General features: G+C 46.8%; 1 protein-coding gene across 2 annotated transcripts in view; it reads left to right on the top strand.

The window, feature by feature from the left end:
• Positions 1-18,075, top strand: part of LOC147025232 (serine/threonine-protein kinase NIM1-like) — a 30,982-nt gene that overhangs the window by 8,412 nt on the left and 4,495 nt on the right. For both annotated transcript variants that reach the window (XM_085885995.1, XM_085885994.1), the window contains 2 exons: positions 6,042-6,188; positions 13,867-14,035. In XM_085885995.1, coding sequence (XP_085742121.1) covers positions 6,042-6,188; positions 13,867-14,035 — 316 coding nt within the window. The remainder of the gene's footprint in view (positions 1-6,041; positions 6,189-13,866; positions 14,036-18,075) is intronic.

The raw sequence follows: 18,075 nt of genomic DNA, 5'->3' as shown, positions 1-18,075 counted from the left end.
GCCCCCTTAAGGTCACCGTGTGACATCAAATCAAAGACCGTACGGCAACCCCACGTTTTTGGTCTCCACAATTTCTAAGACCTAAGGCCTAAGTCACATTTGCTCTACGGCTGGGATACGGCGGCCGTATGCCCTCTGAATTGACAGAAACGTGCGGCGGCCGCAGAGTTTCTGAGGTAGCCTCAGGGTGGCCCTACGCCGTTTGGCTATATTTTACAGGCCGTAAGGTCACCGTGGAATTATAACGCGGAGTTATAACTTTTTTCATTTCTACGTTCGCCGTAGCAATTCGACAAGCCGAAACAAAAAAAACTGGTTAAAAAAAAATTAACCCATTCGTTACTGTCCGTCTGGCCGCACGTTCGCCTTAGGGCCCCCCTGCGGTCCCCCTGCGGTCGCCTTGCGTCTGCCTTGAAAATTCTATGGCCGCCGCAGGAACGCCCTAAGGTCACCGTGCGACATCAAATCAAAGACCGTACGGCAACCCCACGTTTTCGGTCTCCACAATTTATAAATATGCCGTGCAGCTCCCCGAAAAATAAAAACATATGTGACTGCTACATTGTGTGACCGTGGAAATACTGCGGCCGCCGTATAATTGCTAGTGGCCGTAGATTTTGAAGACCCCATGTGGCAACCCTCGGCCTTAGCAACCACGAGCGTCGATTGGTACTGCCAATCCTGCAGGGTTACATTACCTCGTGTGATACCTTACGTGTGGACGGCTGCACCAGAGTTGGGGAGGGAGGGGGGTGTGGGTCTCGTGCCCTCGATGTGTATTCTAGTTAACTTACTGGATCAGGCCGAGCGGAGCTGCGAGTATGCACCAGCTAAAAAGAGCAAATTACGTGGGGCAGAACTTCCCAGATAGCTGCGTGTGGACTATGCTATGCACCCAGTTCGTCCTGTTTTTCCTCCATTGGTCCATCATTCACAATGAGAGCAATTTATTTCTGAAGCGAGGGCGAGGAAAGGCATGTGGAACAATAAAAGGTTTTATAACAAAAGCATTATGTACAAAAGGGGAAAGCAAGGATTGATGAGGTGTGGCAAAATAAATGCAAGTAATTACATGACAAAGACACAGGCAGAGTTATTCCGATACAAAACTTTCACAATCTTCCATTATGTTAACATGGCAGGTGCCATAAGACACACTCGAGGAAATTAGAAAAAGTTTGAGGTGTTTGCTACCTCTTTTTGTACCTGGCACGGCCTATGGGCCCACACTTCCCAGTCGTTTTGGAGGGGGAGGAGGGAGGAAAACTGGGGGTGTATACGGTACATGATTTGAGGAGGTGCAACGAGGTGTGGTGCAGTGAAATGCAAAGAGGAAAGTGGAATGATGTGGGTCAAGGAGGGGGGTGGGGGGGATGTCGGGAATGAAACGAAGAATGCATGAGGAGAATAGACTTATCATGAGTGTAGAGATATCTGTTAGTGCATAAGTTTATGGGCTACGGCAGCGCTCAGTTTTATGTCTCCTGCTCGCAGGTGAACTCCGTTCCGTTCCACCGCTCAATGACTCCAGGAGCCAGATATGGTGGGTCAGATGCGAGAGAATAGTGGGCCGGCTAGATGAGAGAAGGGTGGGCAAGAGAAGAGCATGGTGGGCATACGAGAGAGGCTTGCGGGCCAGAGAAGTGGGCGGGTCAGATCAGAGCTTTCTTTTATACTTCCCCAGCAGGGGCGGCGCTTGAGAGCAAGAACAGGTAGAGTGATGTATGTTTCCCCATGCCCTCATTGGTGTGTGTACTCGAACCACTGTGTTGGTTCCGCCCTGACGAGGATTTCACACCGGAAATGGTCTCGTTTACTTTGCGCTTTGCCATGCGAAGGAGCTCCTAGAATAACATGGGGTGATTGCATCTGGTTGCACTCTCCGGCCACAAACATGCGCTGGCCACCGAATGGGAGCCGCAGTTGAGCAGAACGCTTGGGCTATATCCACGACATTGAACTGTGCCCAGCACACACTCGTGCCCTGAGCTAGGCATCATAACTTCCAGCCCCGAGTATCCAGAAGGGTACAGGCCACTCCCTTGTCTCCTGCCAGTCCAGAGGGAGGTGGTGGTCGTTGGTGACGGTGGTTGAATGATGGCAGGGGTGGTGTAGCATTGCGGTTGTAGTGTGGCAAGTTTGTGATGGTGATGGGGGTTGTGGTCGAGGTTGTGGCGTCAATGGTGAGTGTAGGCGAGCTTTGGTCATGGTCCGTTGATGTGGGGATTATTATGGAGGCGTTGCGATGGTGTACGAGTTGTTGCAATGTTGGGGTTAGAGTACGGCAAAGGTTTGAAGTGAGCGTCGGTTTGAGAATGGCGTGAGGTTTGAATGAGGTTTTGGCAGCATATGCTAATGAGGTGCTCCTGTTGCTAGGGTCTATGGCGTGCATGCTTGCGTGATAGAGGGGTCGTTTGTGAAGTAAAGCAAAATCGATAAAAGAATAAAGAATGGGAATATGACCAACCTCAAAGCTCTCGCAATGCATTTTGTCCCATAAACCCACGAGACATGAGTGAAGGGCTATCTAAAACGGATACTAATGAAATAATTGTCTCGGGCTGGCTATATGTTGTCTGCCATTGCCTGGGGGGGGGAGCGCCGGGCCGCGCAGAACCGCAACAGTATTATATTTTTGGTTTCCAATAATTAAGCCTATGTTGTTTTATTGCACATGCAGACTTCTATTTAGTTAATCTGGCTGTTATATAATATAATCGTATGAAGGATTGCATTACTTTGTGTTAAATGCAGTGTGGCGGCTCTCACACTGATGTCTTATCGGCGAAAGTGTCCTCCTTTTTAAGATGCCCAAGACCCTTCAGACCCATAAGACCCCCCCAAACCCTGAAAGAATTGCCTAAAAAATCTAACTGTTACAGCGTTTCTTCTCTCCATTCTCTGAATTCGCCTTTATTGCATCCCTCAAGAATTGTGTTTAATCGCATCTCTGACCTAAAACTTTCTGACCTAAACATGTCTCTGACCTAAATGTTCGCTTTCCATCAACCATTCTTTTTTTCCAACTTCAGTGCCAACTCACCCCAATCACCCCTCACCCGTCACTCTCAAAGCAACCATCCCACTCTTCTCCCTCCAAGCCTCCCTCTCACCTCTCTCAAAAATTCCCCCCTCACCTTTCTGCCACCTTTCATCCCCCTCACTCATCCTTCCCAAAGTTGCCCCCCCTCCCATCCACAAAGCTGCCTCCTTCCACTGCCCTCTCACCTCAATCTCTTCATTCCACCTCCTCAAATCCTCAACTGCCTTCTTCCCGCTCTCTTGTCCCCCCTCTCCCCCAGCACCACAGAGTCTTTTCTCCTCCTCATTCGGCCCCTCCCCGAGCTATTCTGCAAACCCCCACACTCTTTCAACAACCCTCCTTACCTCCCCCCCCCTCGTCCCTTGTCCGACCCTCCCCTGAAAACCCATCACTTTCTCTTCCTACCTTACCCAGTCGCACCCAACTGTCCCTGGACTCTGTGTCCTTTTCTCCTGACAAGGTGGACAGCTTGCTGTCAAACCTAGACTCAGATTCTGCAACCGGTCCAGATGGCATCAGCCCACGTGTCCTCAAAGCCTGCTCTTCTGCTCTTGCTCACCCTCTCTCTGTTCTATTCACCCTCTCATTTTCTCAAGGTCATCTGCCATCTGCTTGGAAATCAGCAAACATCACTGCCCTGCATAAAAAGGTGCAAAAACAGATCCCTGCAACTACAGACCAATCAGCCTTCTCCCAATCATCAGCAAGGTTATGGAATCCATCATCGCTTCAGACATTAAATCCTTCCTCTTCACCAATGGCCTGATTTCCGATCATCAATTTGGTTTCAGACCAGGTCACTCTACCCTAGATATGCTGCTTCTGCTCTCCCAACAATGGATGGAGGACCTCAATGCCAGACAGGAAATCCGAGCCGTATCCCTGGACATATCATGTGCTTTTGACACGGTCTGGCACCCTGCCCTGCTCACCAAGCTCTCTTCCCATGGTATCCAAGGCCATCTCCACTCATGGCTCGCAGACTTCCTCTTCTGTCGCAGTCAACGTGTGACCCTAAATGGAGTTCTTTCATCCCCTCTTCCTGTCCAGGCTGGAGTTCCTCAAGGTAGCGTTCTGGGCCCTGTTCTTTTTCTGGTTTTCATCAATGATCTCTCCGACTCTCTGGAAAATCCTCTATATCTCTTTGCTGATGACTCCACCCTCTGCCGTACCATTCGTCATCCCTCTGACCGGCAAGCAGCAGCTTCTTCGCTCACTGCTGATCTGGATAAAATCACAAACTGGTCCAACACGTGGAACATGTCTTTCAATCTGGACAAATCTCACACTCTCACAATGTTTCTTCGAAAGGACTGTTTAGAAAAACCCCCCATCCACTTTCTCAACAATCCTCTGGAAGAAGTCCTTTCTTTCAATCTTCTGGGTCTCACTATCTGCCATGACCTTTCCTGGGAAAGCCACATTTCAAACTTTGCCTCCAAAGCCAGTCGCCGACTGGGAATCCTCCGTCGTGCAAAGTCCGTCCTCGGCCCACCTGAGCTCCTGACCACTTACAAAGCTTTTGTCTGCAGCCTGATGGAGTACTGCTCTCTCCTCTGGGCTGGTGCTCCTGCCTCCCACCTTTCTCGGCTTCACGCTGTAGAAATCAAGGCATTTTGGATCATTGGCATCTCCCGCAATGAGGCTGAGTCTTTGGGCCTCTCACTCAATCACCGCAGGTTGGTCGGTGGTCTTTCTGTCTTCTACCGTCTCCTCTCCAGCCTCACCCCCCCCGCTCTCTCTGCGATTTGTCCCCACCACATTTCCACAGGGCGCTCAAGGTCTGCCAACAACTCCCTTCTGGTAAAATTACCAAAATCACGAATCACTGCTCACCTTCACTCTTTCATTCCTCTTTTTCCCTGCCTTTGGAATAAACTCCCGCACTCTATTCTTTCCCATTCTTCCCTCCAGGCCTTCAAAACAGCTGTTCGCCACCACCTCTTATCATCCCCCATCCAAATCCTCGATCTTTTCTACTCCCGATAATCCACCCAAGCCCACCTTCCTTCAAATTCCCTGCTTTCCATCCTGAAAGTCCCTGTAATGTCCATCTTGTATTCCCCATGTTCCTCGTCACATCCATCTCCTTTCCACAGATCTCCTAATGTCTCTGTTCCCCACTGTTTTGTCCTTCCCACTCCCTCCCCTCTTGTTTCATGCCCCCCCCCCCCTGCTGTGCATTGCGTGTTAGCTCTCACATGAGCCTCGACAAGGTATACAAAAAAACAACAACAAAAAACCCCAAAGGTCCCTTAGACCCCCAAGACCTTTAAGACCCTGAAGACTGTTTAGACCCTGAAGACCCCAAAGAACCTTAATATCCCAAGACCCTTTAAGACCTCTCAGGCCCCTAAAGACCCCTAAGCCCCTGAGTACCCTAAGACCCTTAATACACCCTCAGAGCCTTAAGACCCTTTTGACCCTGAAGACCCCATAGACCAATAAGACTCTTAATACCCCTAGGACCCCAAAAAACCCTTAAGACCCCCAATACCTCAAAACCCTTTCAGACCATTGACACCCCTCATACCCCTAAAGACCCCATGATCTCAAGACCTTTTTGACCTTTAATACCCTTTTGACATTTTGGACACCTTTAGATCCCTTCACCCTTCAAACAGATTTTAGACAGCTTGGACCCTTTACCATTTAGAGGTTTAGACCACTTAACCTTTTTAGACCCTTTTTACGTGCTTGAGAGATTAGATCCTTTCAACCCCTTCGACACAAACTAATATTGGAACGCACCCTATTTGTGTCTTGTATAGGAAAAACCATTATTCAAAGAAAGATGTCGGGATGGTTTCATATCATCATTTCTTGTGACCATCCCAACCTTGTTTACAACCGTTTTCATTTTATCCAAATGTTTTTATTACTTGTCACAATGAGAAAGGTGACAATGTATTCAGAAGACCTTTACGTTTTCTTCTTGACCTTTTACTGTTTTTTTTTCCCACCATTTCTTTCCTCTATTTACTTTGTTATCCTTGAGGTGCTCGAGACTATGTCCCGTCTTTACCTCGTCACTGAATTTGTACCTGGAGGAGAGCTGTTTACACGACTGCAGACCCGTGGACGGCTTTTGGAAGACGAAGCGCGGAGCGTTTTCGGTCAGGTTGTGGCTGCTGTAGTTCACATGGTACGTTTGCTGGTGCACCCTTGTTATCATCATACTATATTTAAAGAAGTGTCTGTTTGTGTGTTTGTTTGACTTCCGTGCACACCTGAACCACTGGACGCAATTAGTTGAAAACTGGTGATTGTACTCGGGGTATGCACGTGGAGGTTTTAGGCGGTTATAAAAAAAATTTCATCATCCTGCCAGTTTGGCGTCAGGTATGACGCCAATTTTGTCTCTAAGTATGTATAGTACTCAAACCCCGATCCTTGCGGAGACCTGCATCCTTCGTCCAGCCCAGCATTTTTTCCTTTAAAATTGATTTCCTTGTCAACTTTAGCCAAGCCCCTAAACATGGCACAGCACCGGTCCATTATATTTCGTTAATTTCTCCATGTTCTCTTTAGTTTTGTCCATCATGGCCTGGAACATCTTCACAATATCTCCTTGCATGACACCCACCTCCTCCCTCCCCCCTCACCTGGAGGGGGTGGGACTCTGCGTGGTGCTGGGAGTGGCGGAAGTACCGACATGAAACTCCTCCCCACTATATTGTGTCCTGGTGGCATCGTATTCAACCTTGGAGGGATGGTTTCATATGATCATTTCTTGGCCATAGTCCGAGGAAAGAACGGTGGCCATAGTCTGCCATCATTCTTTCTTCCCATGCACGTGAAACCAGACAACATTATGAAACTAAATAAAATAATAACCATTAAAAATTTTTTTTTAATATTACATTTTTGTGCAAAATGTGCTCTTATGCAAAATTAAAAATATGTTTTCCCTGCAGGAGGCAGGAATAAATCTATTCCAACACTAAAAAGTACAGGGTCTGAATCCCCCCACACTCCTGATGCCAAAAGTCACATGGATTGTCTCTTGCGTGGATTGCTTAACCGCAGCCACAAATGAAACTGGTGTAGAGTCCGAGCATGCCGGAGAGATTTACTCTGTGAATGACCATGCTAAAGGCAATTGGTATGAAATGCCCCTTGTGGGATAGATGCTTTGCGATATAATGAGTGTGTCGAAACACAATAAAGCCAGAACAGTTTGCGTGGGAAGGATGGCAGAATTAGGTACACACACAAGCCTTATGAAATGAAATAAACCCTTTAATGAAGACAAGACAACATAAATAGAAATCCTGGATGAAGACAATGACTAGATGCAATAACTTAACTGCACAAAGAAACTAAAACCCCCTAGGTGCCATACAGAGGGGGGAGGGGGGGAGAGAGTGAGAGAGGGAGGGAGAGAGAGAGAGAGAGAGAGAGAGAGAGAGGGAGGGAGGGAGAGAGAGGGAGGGGGGGAGAGAGAGTGAGAGGGAGCGAGAGAGAGAGAGAGAGAGAGAGTGAGAGAGAGAGAGAGAGAGAGAGAGAGAGAGAGAGAGAGAGAGAGAGAGAGAGAGAGAGAGAGAGAGAGAGAGAGAGAGAGAGAGAGAGAGAGAGAGACTGACTGACTGACTGACTGACTGACTGACTGACTGACTGACTGACTGACTGACTGGACTGCATCTCATCATCAAAGTAAAAGTAATTCCAGACACTCACTTCACCCTGTCCCTTCAACAAAACTTTGCCCTGGCCATAATGGGCCAATTACCAGCACCGATACCCCACCCCCCGCCCCCCTTCATCGCCTCACAATCGCCCATCAACCATCATCCCCATAATACCTCCCACCATCCTTCACATCCCCTCTACCATTCCCATTCCCACCACAATCCCCCATCAATCATCACCCTAACAATACTCACCACCACCCCACACCCCCACAGACGCGATGGTGGGACACAACACGGACACGATGATGGGACACGGCACGGACATGACTCGAACACATCACAGACACTGACATGACGGTGAGACATGACAGCACGACACGGCACAGACACAACAGTGGGAAACGACACGGTGTGATCAGACACAAATGGTGTCCCGGGAAAGTATGAAATGGGACAATCCTGTAACATACAGGACACTGAGTCAGCCTGTGATGGTGGGACAAAGCATTTGTCGGCCATTTTTTCAGCAGTGTCCGAGTTTGCCAGGGGTGGTGTCAGCTGTCTGGCGATGACGGGAATATCTGCTGGAATAATATAACTGATTTATCATTTAATACAAAACCCCTTATAAACCGTCATTTGAACGGAAAAACAAAATCTACCAAACTGTGGTGAACATGCAAGTCGTGTTTTCATCTTCACCAACACTTCCATTGTCACCATCTTCATCGCTCGCACAAGGCTCAAAATGATACGGCTCCACGATTCCCCCGAAAACATTTCCATCACTTATTTTGTCTCCGGTAGTTTCTTCAAAATCCCACTGATCAGTTTCAACATTCTGAGAACCTTCAGAGTTGCTAATGACGGAATTAGTATCGGAATCTGAGCTCAAAATGCACTGTTGCTCCATGTGAGCTGCCATTTGGATCAAGATGGGTTCTTAGTGTGACGTCACTGGCGAAAATTTATGACACTCTCGGGCTTTTATTTGGCACTTTGTGATTGGCAAAAAAAAAAAAAACCCTCAAATTTTTTTTTCCTTCAAATTATACCGTGATTACTGATTTTCAATGATTCTCAGAAAAGAAAAAAAAATTCCATTTGTGTTCCCCTTTTATATATGTAATACAAGCACCCAATGTTTATCCACCTAGATTTGCAGCTGCGATTAACCTTTTTGGATTCCTCAACGCAAGATTAATCTTCGTACAAATATTCAAATTTATCGGGTGCTGTGATCGCATCATCTCGCTGCACCTTGCTGACGACTTCTCTGATCCAGATTCACTGCGCGCGGCCCTTTTGAGAGCTCGATCAGAGATTTCTAGATTCCAGATGCGCTGCGAGACTCGCCTGAAAGCCCGATCAGGGCCAGGGGAGCGCCGTTTCTCTCCATGCTTACCTCCCTCTTTCCCTTCCCGGCCCACAAATTATTAGAGCAGTCGTCCATGACACGAAGGCATGCCTTCTCCCTCCCTGTAACCTCTCCATTCCATACCCACACCTCTCCCATCCCGACAAGCAATCGCGGCCCTACATTTTGGTGAGTACTCCTGTAACTGTTTATTTAATTGTCCATTTGTGTTCTTTCTTGATTTGTTTAATATTTGTCTCTGATATGTCGTTAAGTGAGATTAAAGTTATGTAAGGGTGACTGAAAATGTTACCTGGGTGAGGGGAAAAAAGTGATTGGACTAAAAACGATATATATCCTCCCATTATGACACTACATCTCTGGGAATATCTCGTCTGCTTCACGTCGTTTTGTTTAGCATCACACTTTCTAGGAATGCATCCATGACGTTAAGTGGAAACTTGCTGCAACGTGTTTTAAATTAACAGTTAAAAAATTATTTTAGAGAATATCACACTTTGCAAAAAAAAATTTCATTCATGCAATTCAATGTCTTAAGCCATAGACAAGTCGCTTCTGAGTACAAGTCGAGGTTCGAACTACTGGGGGAAAAAAGTATCGACTTTTACACCGAAAAAGATGGTAAATGAGTCGTGTAGCAACGCTCCCGGTGGGAGAGTGTATTCCAAGTCCTAATGGTTTACATTATTATATTATCTCTGTACGAAAACCTTATAGAATCGAAAACTACTTGGCCAAAAAGTGGTGGTTGTACTCTACGTGTGTATGGAAACGTTCTTGCGAGTTGGGATGACCATCTCCAACCGATTTTTACTTTTCGGTGCAAGTGGGGAATTATCACAAGGAGTGGATGAATTATCATACCTGATAAAGTACAACTTCACCACTGGACAGAACAACTTGAAAACTGGATGTTATCACAAAAAATTAATCAAACACACAAATTGTTCACATCATTCTAAAATGTGCTAATTGTCTGCATTATAGTATCATGAAACATCATAGTCATTATAGGTGTTAGGGAATGCATTGAAACATACAGTACATGTCTGTTTGTTTGTGGCAAAAAACGCGTTGACACTGGGTGGTTTTACTCAGGGTTTGCATGGGAATTCTCTCTCTCGTTCACTCCGACCAGGGTGTGTGTACTCAGTGATAACTTGCCTACTTTTCATGGGTAAAAAGGATTGTCAATAAACACATCATAGTGTCAGGTCAGGTCAGGTATGGGAGCATGCGCCAGAGCAGCACATCGCTACGTCCACTTTCCACCCGTACTCCAGGGGCCTCCGTCAGGCCACCCCCCAGGCAGATGCCTGGCCCATCCCCATCTCCTTGAGATGCCGATCAACCTGCTGCAACCACGAGGCACGTGGTTGGCCCATTGGCCTCCTCCACTCACGAGACTCCCTCGCTGAGAGAATCTGGTGAGCAGGATCAGCGTCAGGAAAACGAGCCACATGTCCATACAGCCGCAGCTGACACTCATGGACTATGCAGGTAACAAATCTCATTTGAGTCTCTCTCAGCAACCGCTCGTTGGACACAAAGTCTGACCAGCGATTGCCAAGGATTCTCTAAAGAAACCTGGTACCAAAGGAATTAAGTCTCCGTCTCAGATCCTTGGTCAGAGTCCAAGTCTCGCATCCAGAGAGCAAGACTGCAAGCACCAAGGACCTGAAGACTCGGACTTTCATCCTCCCGCACAGGTACCGGCAGTGCCACACCCCATTATCCAATGAATCCATGACTCCCCAGGCCCAACCCAGACGTCTATTGTCCTCTGACTCACAGCCGGCAGAGACATGAATATCACTGCCAATGTGAGTGAATCTCTCCACGACCTCAACATCCTCACCACAAACAGGCACAGACAGGACAGCGGCATCCAAGATGTCATTGAAAGCCTGGATCTTAGTTTTGACCCAGGAAACCCATAATCCCAGTGGCTCCGACTCCTCATTCAGCACCTCGAGAGCCCCCAAAACGATATCTAAAGTCTCCGCAAAGATGACTGCATCATCTGTGAAATCAAGGTCCGAGATCTTGACATTCCCAAACGATGCACCGCAGCTTGATCTCTCCGACATCCTCCCTAAAATCCAGTCCATACAAGTGCTGAAAAGTGTGAGGGCCAGTACACACCCCTGACGAACTCCAGTAACAACTGGAAATAAGTCAGAGATGGTACCTCCACAGCACTCTCACAGACACTCTCAGTACCAGAGTAGAGTTCAAACATCAGATAAATCAGTTTTGGTGGCACCCCACGAAGACCAAGAATCCTTCAGAGGGCATCCCGATTCAGTGAATCGAACACTTTACAGAGATCAACATAGGCTGCAAGCAGCCCCTGCCGAAACTCTCGTCTGCGTTCGGTGAGGACCCGAAGAGCAAGGATACGATCAATCGTTGACCTCTTTGGTGTAAAGCCTGACTGCTCTGGACGCTGGTGCTCCAGCAGATGGTGGCGAACCCTCTCAATAATTATCCGAGCAAAGACCTTGCCTGGCACTGAGAGCAGCGTCACCCCTCGGTAGTTGTTGCAGTCTTGGCGATCACCCTTCCCTTTCCAGAGAGGGACAACAAGGCCCCTCTTCCAGTCAGTTGGGATGATGCCTGTGTTCCAGGCAGAGCACAGAACTGCATGCAACGACACGAGTGCAGCATTTCCACCAGCCTTGAGAAGTTCAGCATGGATGCCACAGATCACTGGAGCTTTACCCCATTTCAACCGGTTCACCGCAGCCTGTGTTTCCACAAGCGAAGGTGGATCACAGTTGATTGGAGGGTCAGCAACAGGGATTGTAACACCCCTGATGTCCAACTTGATAGCTGGTGGATCAGCCTGGTCCAACTGCTCAAAGTAACTGGCCCAGCGGGCCGTCACTTCGGACTCCTCTGTCAAGAGCCTACCACTCTCTGCTCCAACTGCAGTACACCGAGGGATGGGCTTGGATGACCACAATGCGCAAATTCCCCTGTAAGCAGGACGAGAATCCCTTGCCCACAAGTGATGCTCTACCCCCTCACAGATTCCTCGCACATCGGCCTCCTTGTCCAACCTTAGCGCACGTATAGTTTTACGCCTCATCTCCCTGAACAGCTCAGCTCTGCCATTCAGCCTGGCCCTGCGACTCTGGTCAATGGTATTGCCCATAGTGTCAGGTGCAGGTAATTACCCCACCCTAGGACCACACGCAAGCAAAATTTGCAACACGTGTACATGATATGGTCTGCACATGTAAATGGTGAATGGTATGATCGGTTTTTCTGCAAAAGTGGTGCAAACACTGTTGACTATCAATAACTTCATCGATACAAGTTAACATGCCAGAAAGGAAATCTTTGTTTTAGCATGGTAGGTGCTGGACAAAAAAAAAAAACTGTGTAAGGTGCTGTCCAGGCTTTTGGACAAAAAAAACAAAGGTCGATGGAGGAAGCATACAAGAAAGCTTAGAAATTCCATTTTGTAATTGCATCGATTTAGCTCATTGTTTTTATTATTAATAGGTTGGATGGAATTGTAGTGTAATAATGGAACCGACTCAAAATCTCCTGTTTTGCAAAAGACTTTTTTTTTTGAAATATCCTCGTGATTTGTCCGCTTTGATTGCTCCAGAGTGCAGTGCCCTCTGCTGGAATGACAGCAGCATATCATTTGCAAGTTTTGCGTGAATGAAAATGATAACTGTTTTTGTTTGTATACAGACCGCATCACGGTTCGTGGAGGAGCTATACCAAAACGGTTGATGGTCAAGGATTAACATGAGACATACAGGTGTAGTTACCTTGAAAGCAAAACCTGCCAGTGCACTAAAGAAAGGCTGATTACACAGCCTTATTTACAGCCTTCACTTGGGCTGCCCTACGATCGCTTACTTTGGAATGCCTATTACCTCCACCACCACCGATATTTGTGAACAAGATATCTCAAAAAAGTTGTGGACAGATTCGTATGAAATTTCGTGGAGAGGTTGGGGGGGGTTTGAAAAGGACAAAATGATTCGATCTTGGTGAAGATCAAAATGCGATAATTTTTTTTTATTTCGTAAGTGATTCTTAACCATAGAGAGATGAGGTCAAAACACGACATATATGGCATGATATTTAAAAAAAAGTTGTGGATGAGTTGGGTGGGTGACAAGAACACGCCGATTCAATTTTGGTGCAGGTCCGGATCAAGAACCGGCCTATCAATGGGATACAAAGGGTAAACTGTTCAGCCTGGCGGAGGTATGTGCTCTAACGAGTACCGTTGTAGTTAACTCAAGTTTGATGCCATTGCATTTTCAGAAATCAATAATTGGTGCCATAATTGGAGATCAGACTGCAAGTTAAGACCATGTGATCAGCTCAGGGATCGTGTACCCTTTTAGTTCGGATTTACTCCTGTCCTGAAGTGTTTATTATTCATCCGAAAATGTTTATTTCTTTCCATAAAAAGAAATATGTCAGTGCTGATGTTATCCCAGTCTGTTGTCTCCTGTCGTTGTTTCCATTTCTTCTGCAGTGCTGCCCAATGTTACCTTATGCTTTCCCCCATATGCACCTCTGCTCTCTTCGATTCTCACTGACCTTCCCCATGAAACCCCCCCCTGCCCCCAAACTCTGGCACATTTCCTTTATGCAACTCATCCACTCATGTGCAATTTAATTGTGTCCCTGTTTCCCTTTGATCCTCTGTCAGTTTATAAACCAAACCTGCTGCCCTTTGTCGTTTAGGTCCTTCAATGAGCCTGGATGTCTGTATCAAAATATAATTGCTATTCGGACCTGTTGCCCTCACATGAACTCAACTGCTCTCACAGCATGAAAATCACATTGTTCATCGAGACCTCAAAGCAGAGAATGTGTTTCTGGGAAGTGGAGGTTGTGTGAAGGTTGGAGACTTTGGCTTCAGCACCGTGTGTGATCCACAAACTTCCCTATGCACGTTCTGTGGTTCTCCACCGTATGCTGCTCCTGAGCTCTTTACAGGTACCCTCCTCGTGATTATTTGTCAATGTCATCATCAACTTGATATCTTATCGATAATTTTGGTTGTTATCGATGATGCTTATTTGGTTGTCACAGCAAGCTTGATATGTTGTCGATGATATCTTTCCATTTGTTTTCCTTTTATTTTTTTTTGTCTACCTGTTTTTGTCACTCTCTTTTTGCTAAAGTCACTCGATGTGCTAAAACTAGGATAATTCCATTATACATAAAAGATAACATTCTTCAATAAGGTCCCTATTTTAAGTTGTCACAGCTCGAGCTGTTTCGAGAAGGACTGCTTCGAGCTTTAACATTGGCCCTTCTCCATTTAGAACCGAATGTTCCCAGTTGGTCCTCATGTTCCAGAACTGCACACATTAGGAGTAATGTCTGAATTTGACTCTGGTGACCCAACTAAATTTGCAGGTGACAAAGCAGGGCAAAAAAAAATTGGATTTGACCCCGTTATTGGCACACTATGGCCAAATCTTGAAAAGACACTGGGATTTTAAAAATTCATCAGCAAATGCTCACTGTGTTAACCTCCCTCTGAAAAATGGCACATTCATTGATCCTATGTCCTACCTCAAAGTACCAGAGTAACAGTTTAAAATCAGGTCCGAAATCGAACCCACACTCAAAAGGCACACAGAGAAACAGGTTATTTCCAGACTTTCAGAAGCATTTGAAATGCGACCACATAAAAGCCTGTTAGGCAAGGTGAAGGTTTGCGGAGTGACTGGTAGAGCAGCCGACTGGATTGGAATTTAGTGAGGCCTAATCTATGCCATTGTAATTGTGGCACGTTTTCAATAATGGTCGCGCCGCCGGTGGGAATGGGACAAAAAAAATCTCCACATTTGCCTGGCTGATTTGGTGTGATTCAGTGTACACATGACATGGTGAATCTGTCGACAAGATTGGCCAAGTGAGCCTATCAGCGATTCACTTTTTATTACCCCTAAGCCCGAATTGGGCTGAAAAGGGGGTATTGTCGTCACAGGCGTTGTCCAGGCGTCCGTCCGTCTGTCAACTTTTGGTTTCCGTCAATTTCGAGGAGAACGCCTTGTCCGATTAAATCCATTTTTGCAGGGTGTGTTAGGGTTGAGTAGAGGAAGGTTCCTTTTGAAAATGGGCGCACTGCGATTTTCAATGTGGCCTCCATGGCAGCCATCTTGAAATTGGTTTCCATAGATTTCGAGGAGAACGCCTTGTCCGATTAAATCCATTTTTGCAGGGTGTGTTGGGGTTGAGTTGAGGCAGGTTCCTTTCAAAAATGGGCGCGCTGCGATTTTCAATGTGGCCTCCATGGCAGTTGTCTTGAAATTGGTTTCCGTCGATTTCTAGGAGAACACCTTGTCCAATTAAATCCATTTTGCAGGGTGTGTTGGGGTTGAGTAGAGGAAGGTTCCTTTCGAAAATGGGCGCGTTGCGATTTTCACTAGCCGCCACGGTAGCCATCTTAAAGTCTGATTGATTTTCGATATGACGTCCAACGTGCTCTAACTGACTGCATCATCATGATATCACTGCTTCCTTTTACAATGCATGGTCTGAGGGGTTATGCCCGCTTTGCGGAGCTATTTTTTTATTTACACTTTAGCACAGACCCAAATGCCCATCTATCTGTCAATTGTTCTAAACATGATGGAGCCCGCTCCCGATATCAATTGTGCTCAACGTTATGGAGCCCGCTCCCGATGACCACACAAGGTTTCATCAACAAGAAAAGATGTATTAGCAATGAGGACGTGTGTGGGGGTGAGGTGGAGGAAGAAGAGCATGGCTCCACAGTGGCAATCGCAAACAGCAACAAATGAATAATAAACAAGAGGGAAATTTGCTTTGCAATATATGTCCTCTACCTATGTGATATTTTCCAAGTCCAAAAGGGTATAACTGAAAAATTGACGAAATGCTCTGAAAACTGAACTTGTTGTGTACCTTGTCATTATAAAACCATGTACCAAGTTTCAGTTGAATATGTTAAAGCGGATGGGAAAAAAAGTATGAAAAACCTCAGGTGGGACGGATGGACAGATGGAGAGCAAACCTATAGTCCCCTCAGGTGAAACCAATCGGGGACTAATAATGAAAATTAGAGTAAAGAGAAGAGACTTAGGATCGCTCTGGTGGGCCGTGCCACAAACAGTAATAAAGCACCCTCGGAACCACGATGGCCTTAGCGAATAACCTTATACACTCACTCGGGGGTTCTGTTCTTTGCGACACTGCATTCTGGAAATACTTGTAAATACGTGTCTTTACCTCCTTTATCAAATGTTTCCAACCTGCTCGATTGTCTGCCACTACTGATGGTTAAACATAGCATGTAATAAATGGACGGGAGGTTGCACCCCATGGATTCGCTGCACTAGCATAGCCGATGTCCCACCTATAGTTTCGCTCAGCCGTACGTAACAAATAGATAAACATGGGAAGTCAGGAGCATGGTTCTCCATCTGAGGGGCTAAATCACGGGGAAGGTAACGCGAGCGTTGGGCGTGGGGACACTACCGGATTTAGTCACCTCAGATGGCTTCTGTGGTTGCTTAGCAACCCGTCAGGTCACCGAGTTATCCATGGCTCGTCGGCTTCGGCGTTGGAGGTTAGGAAGTGGGTCTGAGTCACCTCCTCATGAGCCACGCGCTGCCCCGAACCTGGAAAAGTTTTCACATTTTGATGCCACCTGAGCTTATTTCATCATGCTTTCAAATCAAATTTAATAGTTACGGTTCTCGGAACCGTGTGCGTACAACATACAGTTGTCCTCAGTCAGTGATTTCATTAATATACATGTAGTTAGATCCCTTCCTTGTGTAGTGGGAAGACACGGGGGTGCATTGCGATGGGCTTTAGTTAGGTTAATAAATAATTTCCTCCTTTTATTTTATTTCCCCTTTTATTTTATTTCCCCTTTTATTTGATCCACGGTACCTTCATCTCACTTGCGACCCTCGTCTCGTCTCCTGAGCCCAAATCCCGACGGGAACTTTGGGCTGGACAAGCGCTTCCACCATCTACCCGCTGTCTCCAGAGACTTGTTTTCTGAGCCAGAATCCCGAGGTTCGTTATAGTAGCTGCGCCACCAGAAACGGTGGTGTGGGCGGTCCTTACCAGTGTCTGGCCGAAATCCCACCCAGAAAGGCGGACTGCATGAAGACCCGGTCCAATCGGGACGGACAGTGACGTCGGCTTGGCTCCACCTCGAACTCCGTGTTCTATAAAGTATGGGACAATCCTCAGAGTTGAGTTGGATGCGAGGGAAGGTTGAGTTGAATGGGAAGGTTGTCGTTGGATTTGAAAGGTCGCGGTTGGTTTTTGAAAGGGAGAAGTCAGAGTTGGTGGATGCGACGGACCTCGACCAAGCCTCTGTCTGGTCCTGCTACTGCTGATCCCCGCCTTCGACTCCGCTCTTCTCCACTCGAGCTCCTTCACGGACACGATCTCCACACGTGCGGCTGTGAACCAAACTACACAACCTTTGTCGGGTACCGCACCACGGAACATCCCTTCCCCCGAAACGCTCAGGTCCCTCCCTCCCTGGCTGCAAAAGTCCTTTGCCTTTCATTGGGTTTATTTTGTCTGAGAGTGTTGGCACCTGTCCGTTAGATAAGCCTGTATAAAACCTTTATTGTTGCAATTGTTGCTTTTATTAATCTCGCGTCAAGTCTGCACTGTGTCCGCTTTTGTAAGTTGCTTGTAAATTGTCACACCACACCTCTCTCATCTTTCCCCTGCGTAACACACCCAATAAACCTTTTTGTTGTGCCACATGCTTTTCCCCTCCTTATTGTAAATAAATAATTGTACAAATGTTCCCAGCTCGTCTTTGTCTTTTCCTCCATTGGTTAAGCATGGTTCGAATCTGAGTTTAGCCGGGTCTTTATTCCCGATAATCCATTCCTTCACGCCGGTACGTCCTTGGCAGTGCCGCTCGACTGCATCCGATCCGGAAAGGTAGTCAGTAGTTGGTAGAGTGATCCGGTTCAGGCAAGGCATACTGAGGGCGTGGTTCCCCGGTAGTCGAAACCGCGTGG

This window comes from Eptatretus burgeri, chromosome 6 (assembly GCF_056783735.1).
Source record: "Eptatretus burgeri isolate ZD-2024b chromosome 6, Ebu_testis_v1, whole genome shotgun sequence".
Taxonomy (NCBI): Eukaryota; Metazoa; Chordata; class Myxini; order Myxiniformes; family Myxinidae; genus Eptatretus; species Eptatretus burgeri.
This window is presented reverse-complemented; position numbering and strand designations above follow the sequence as displayed.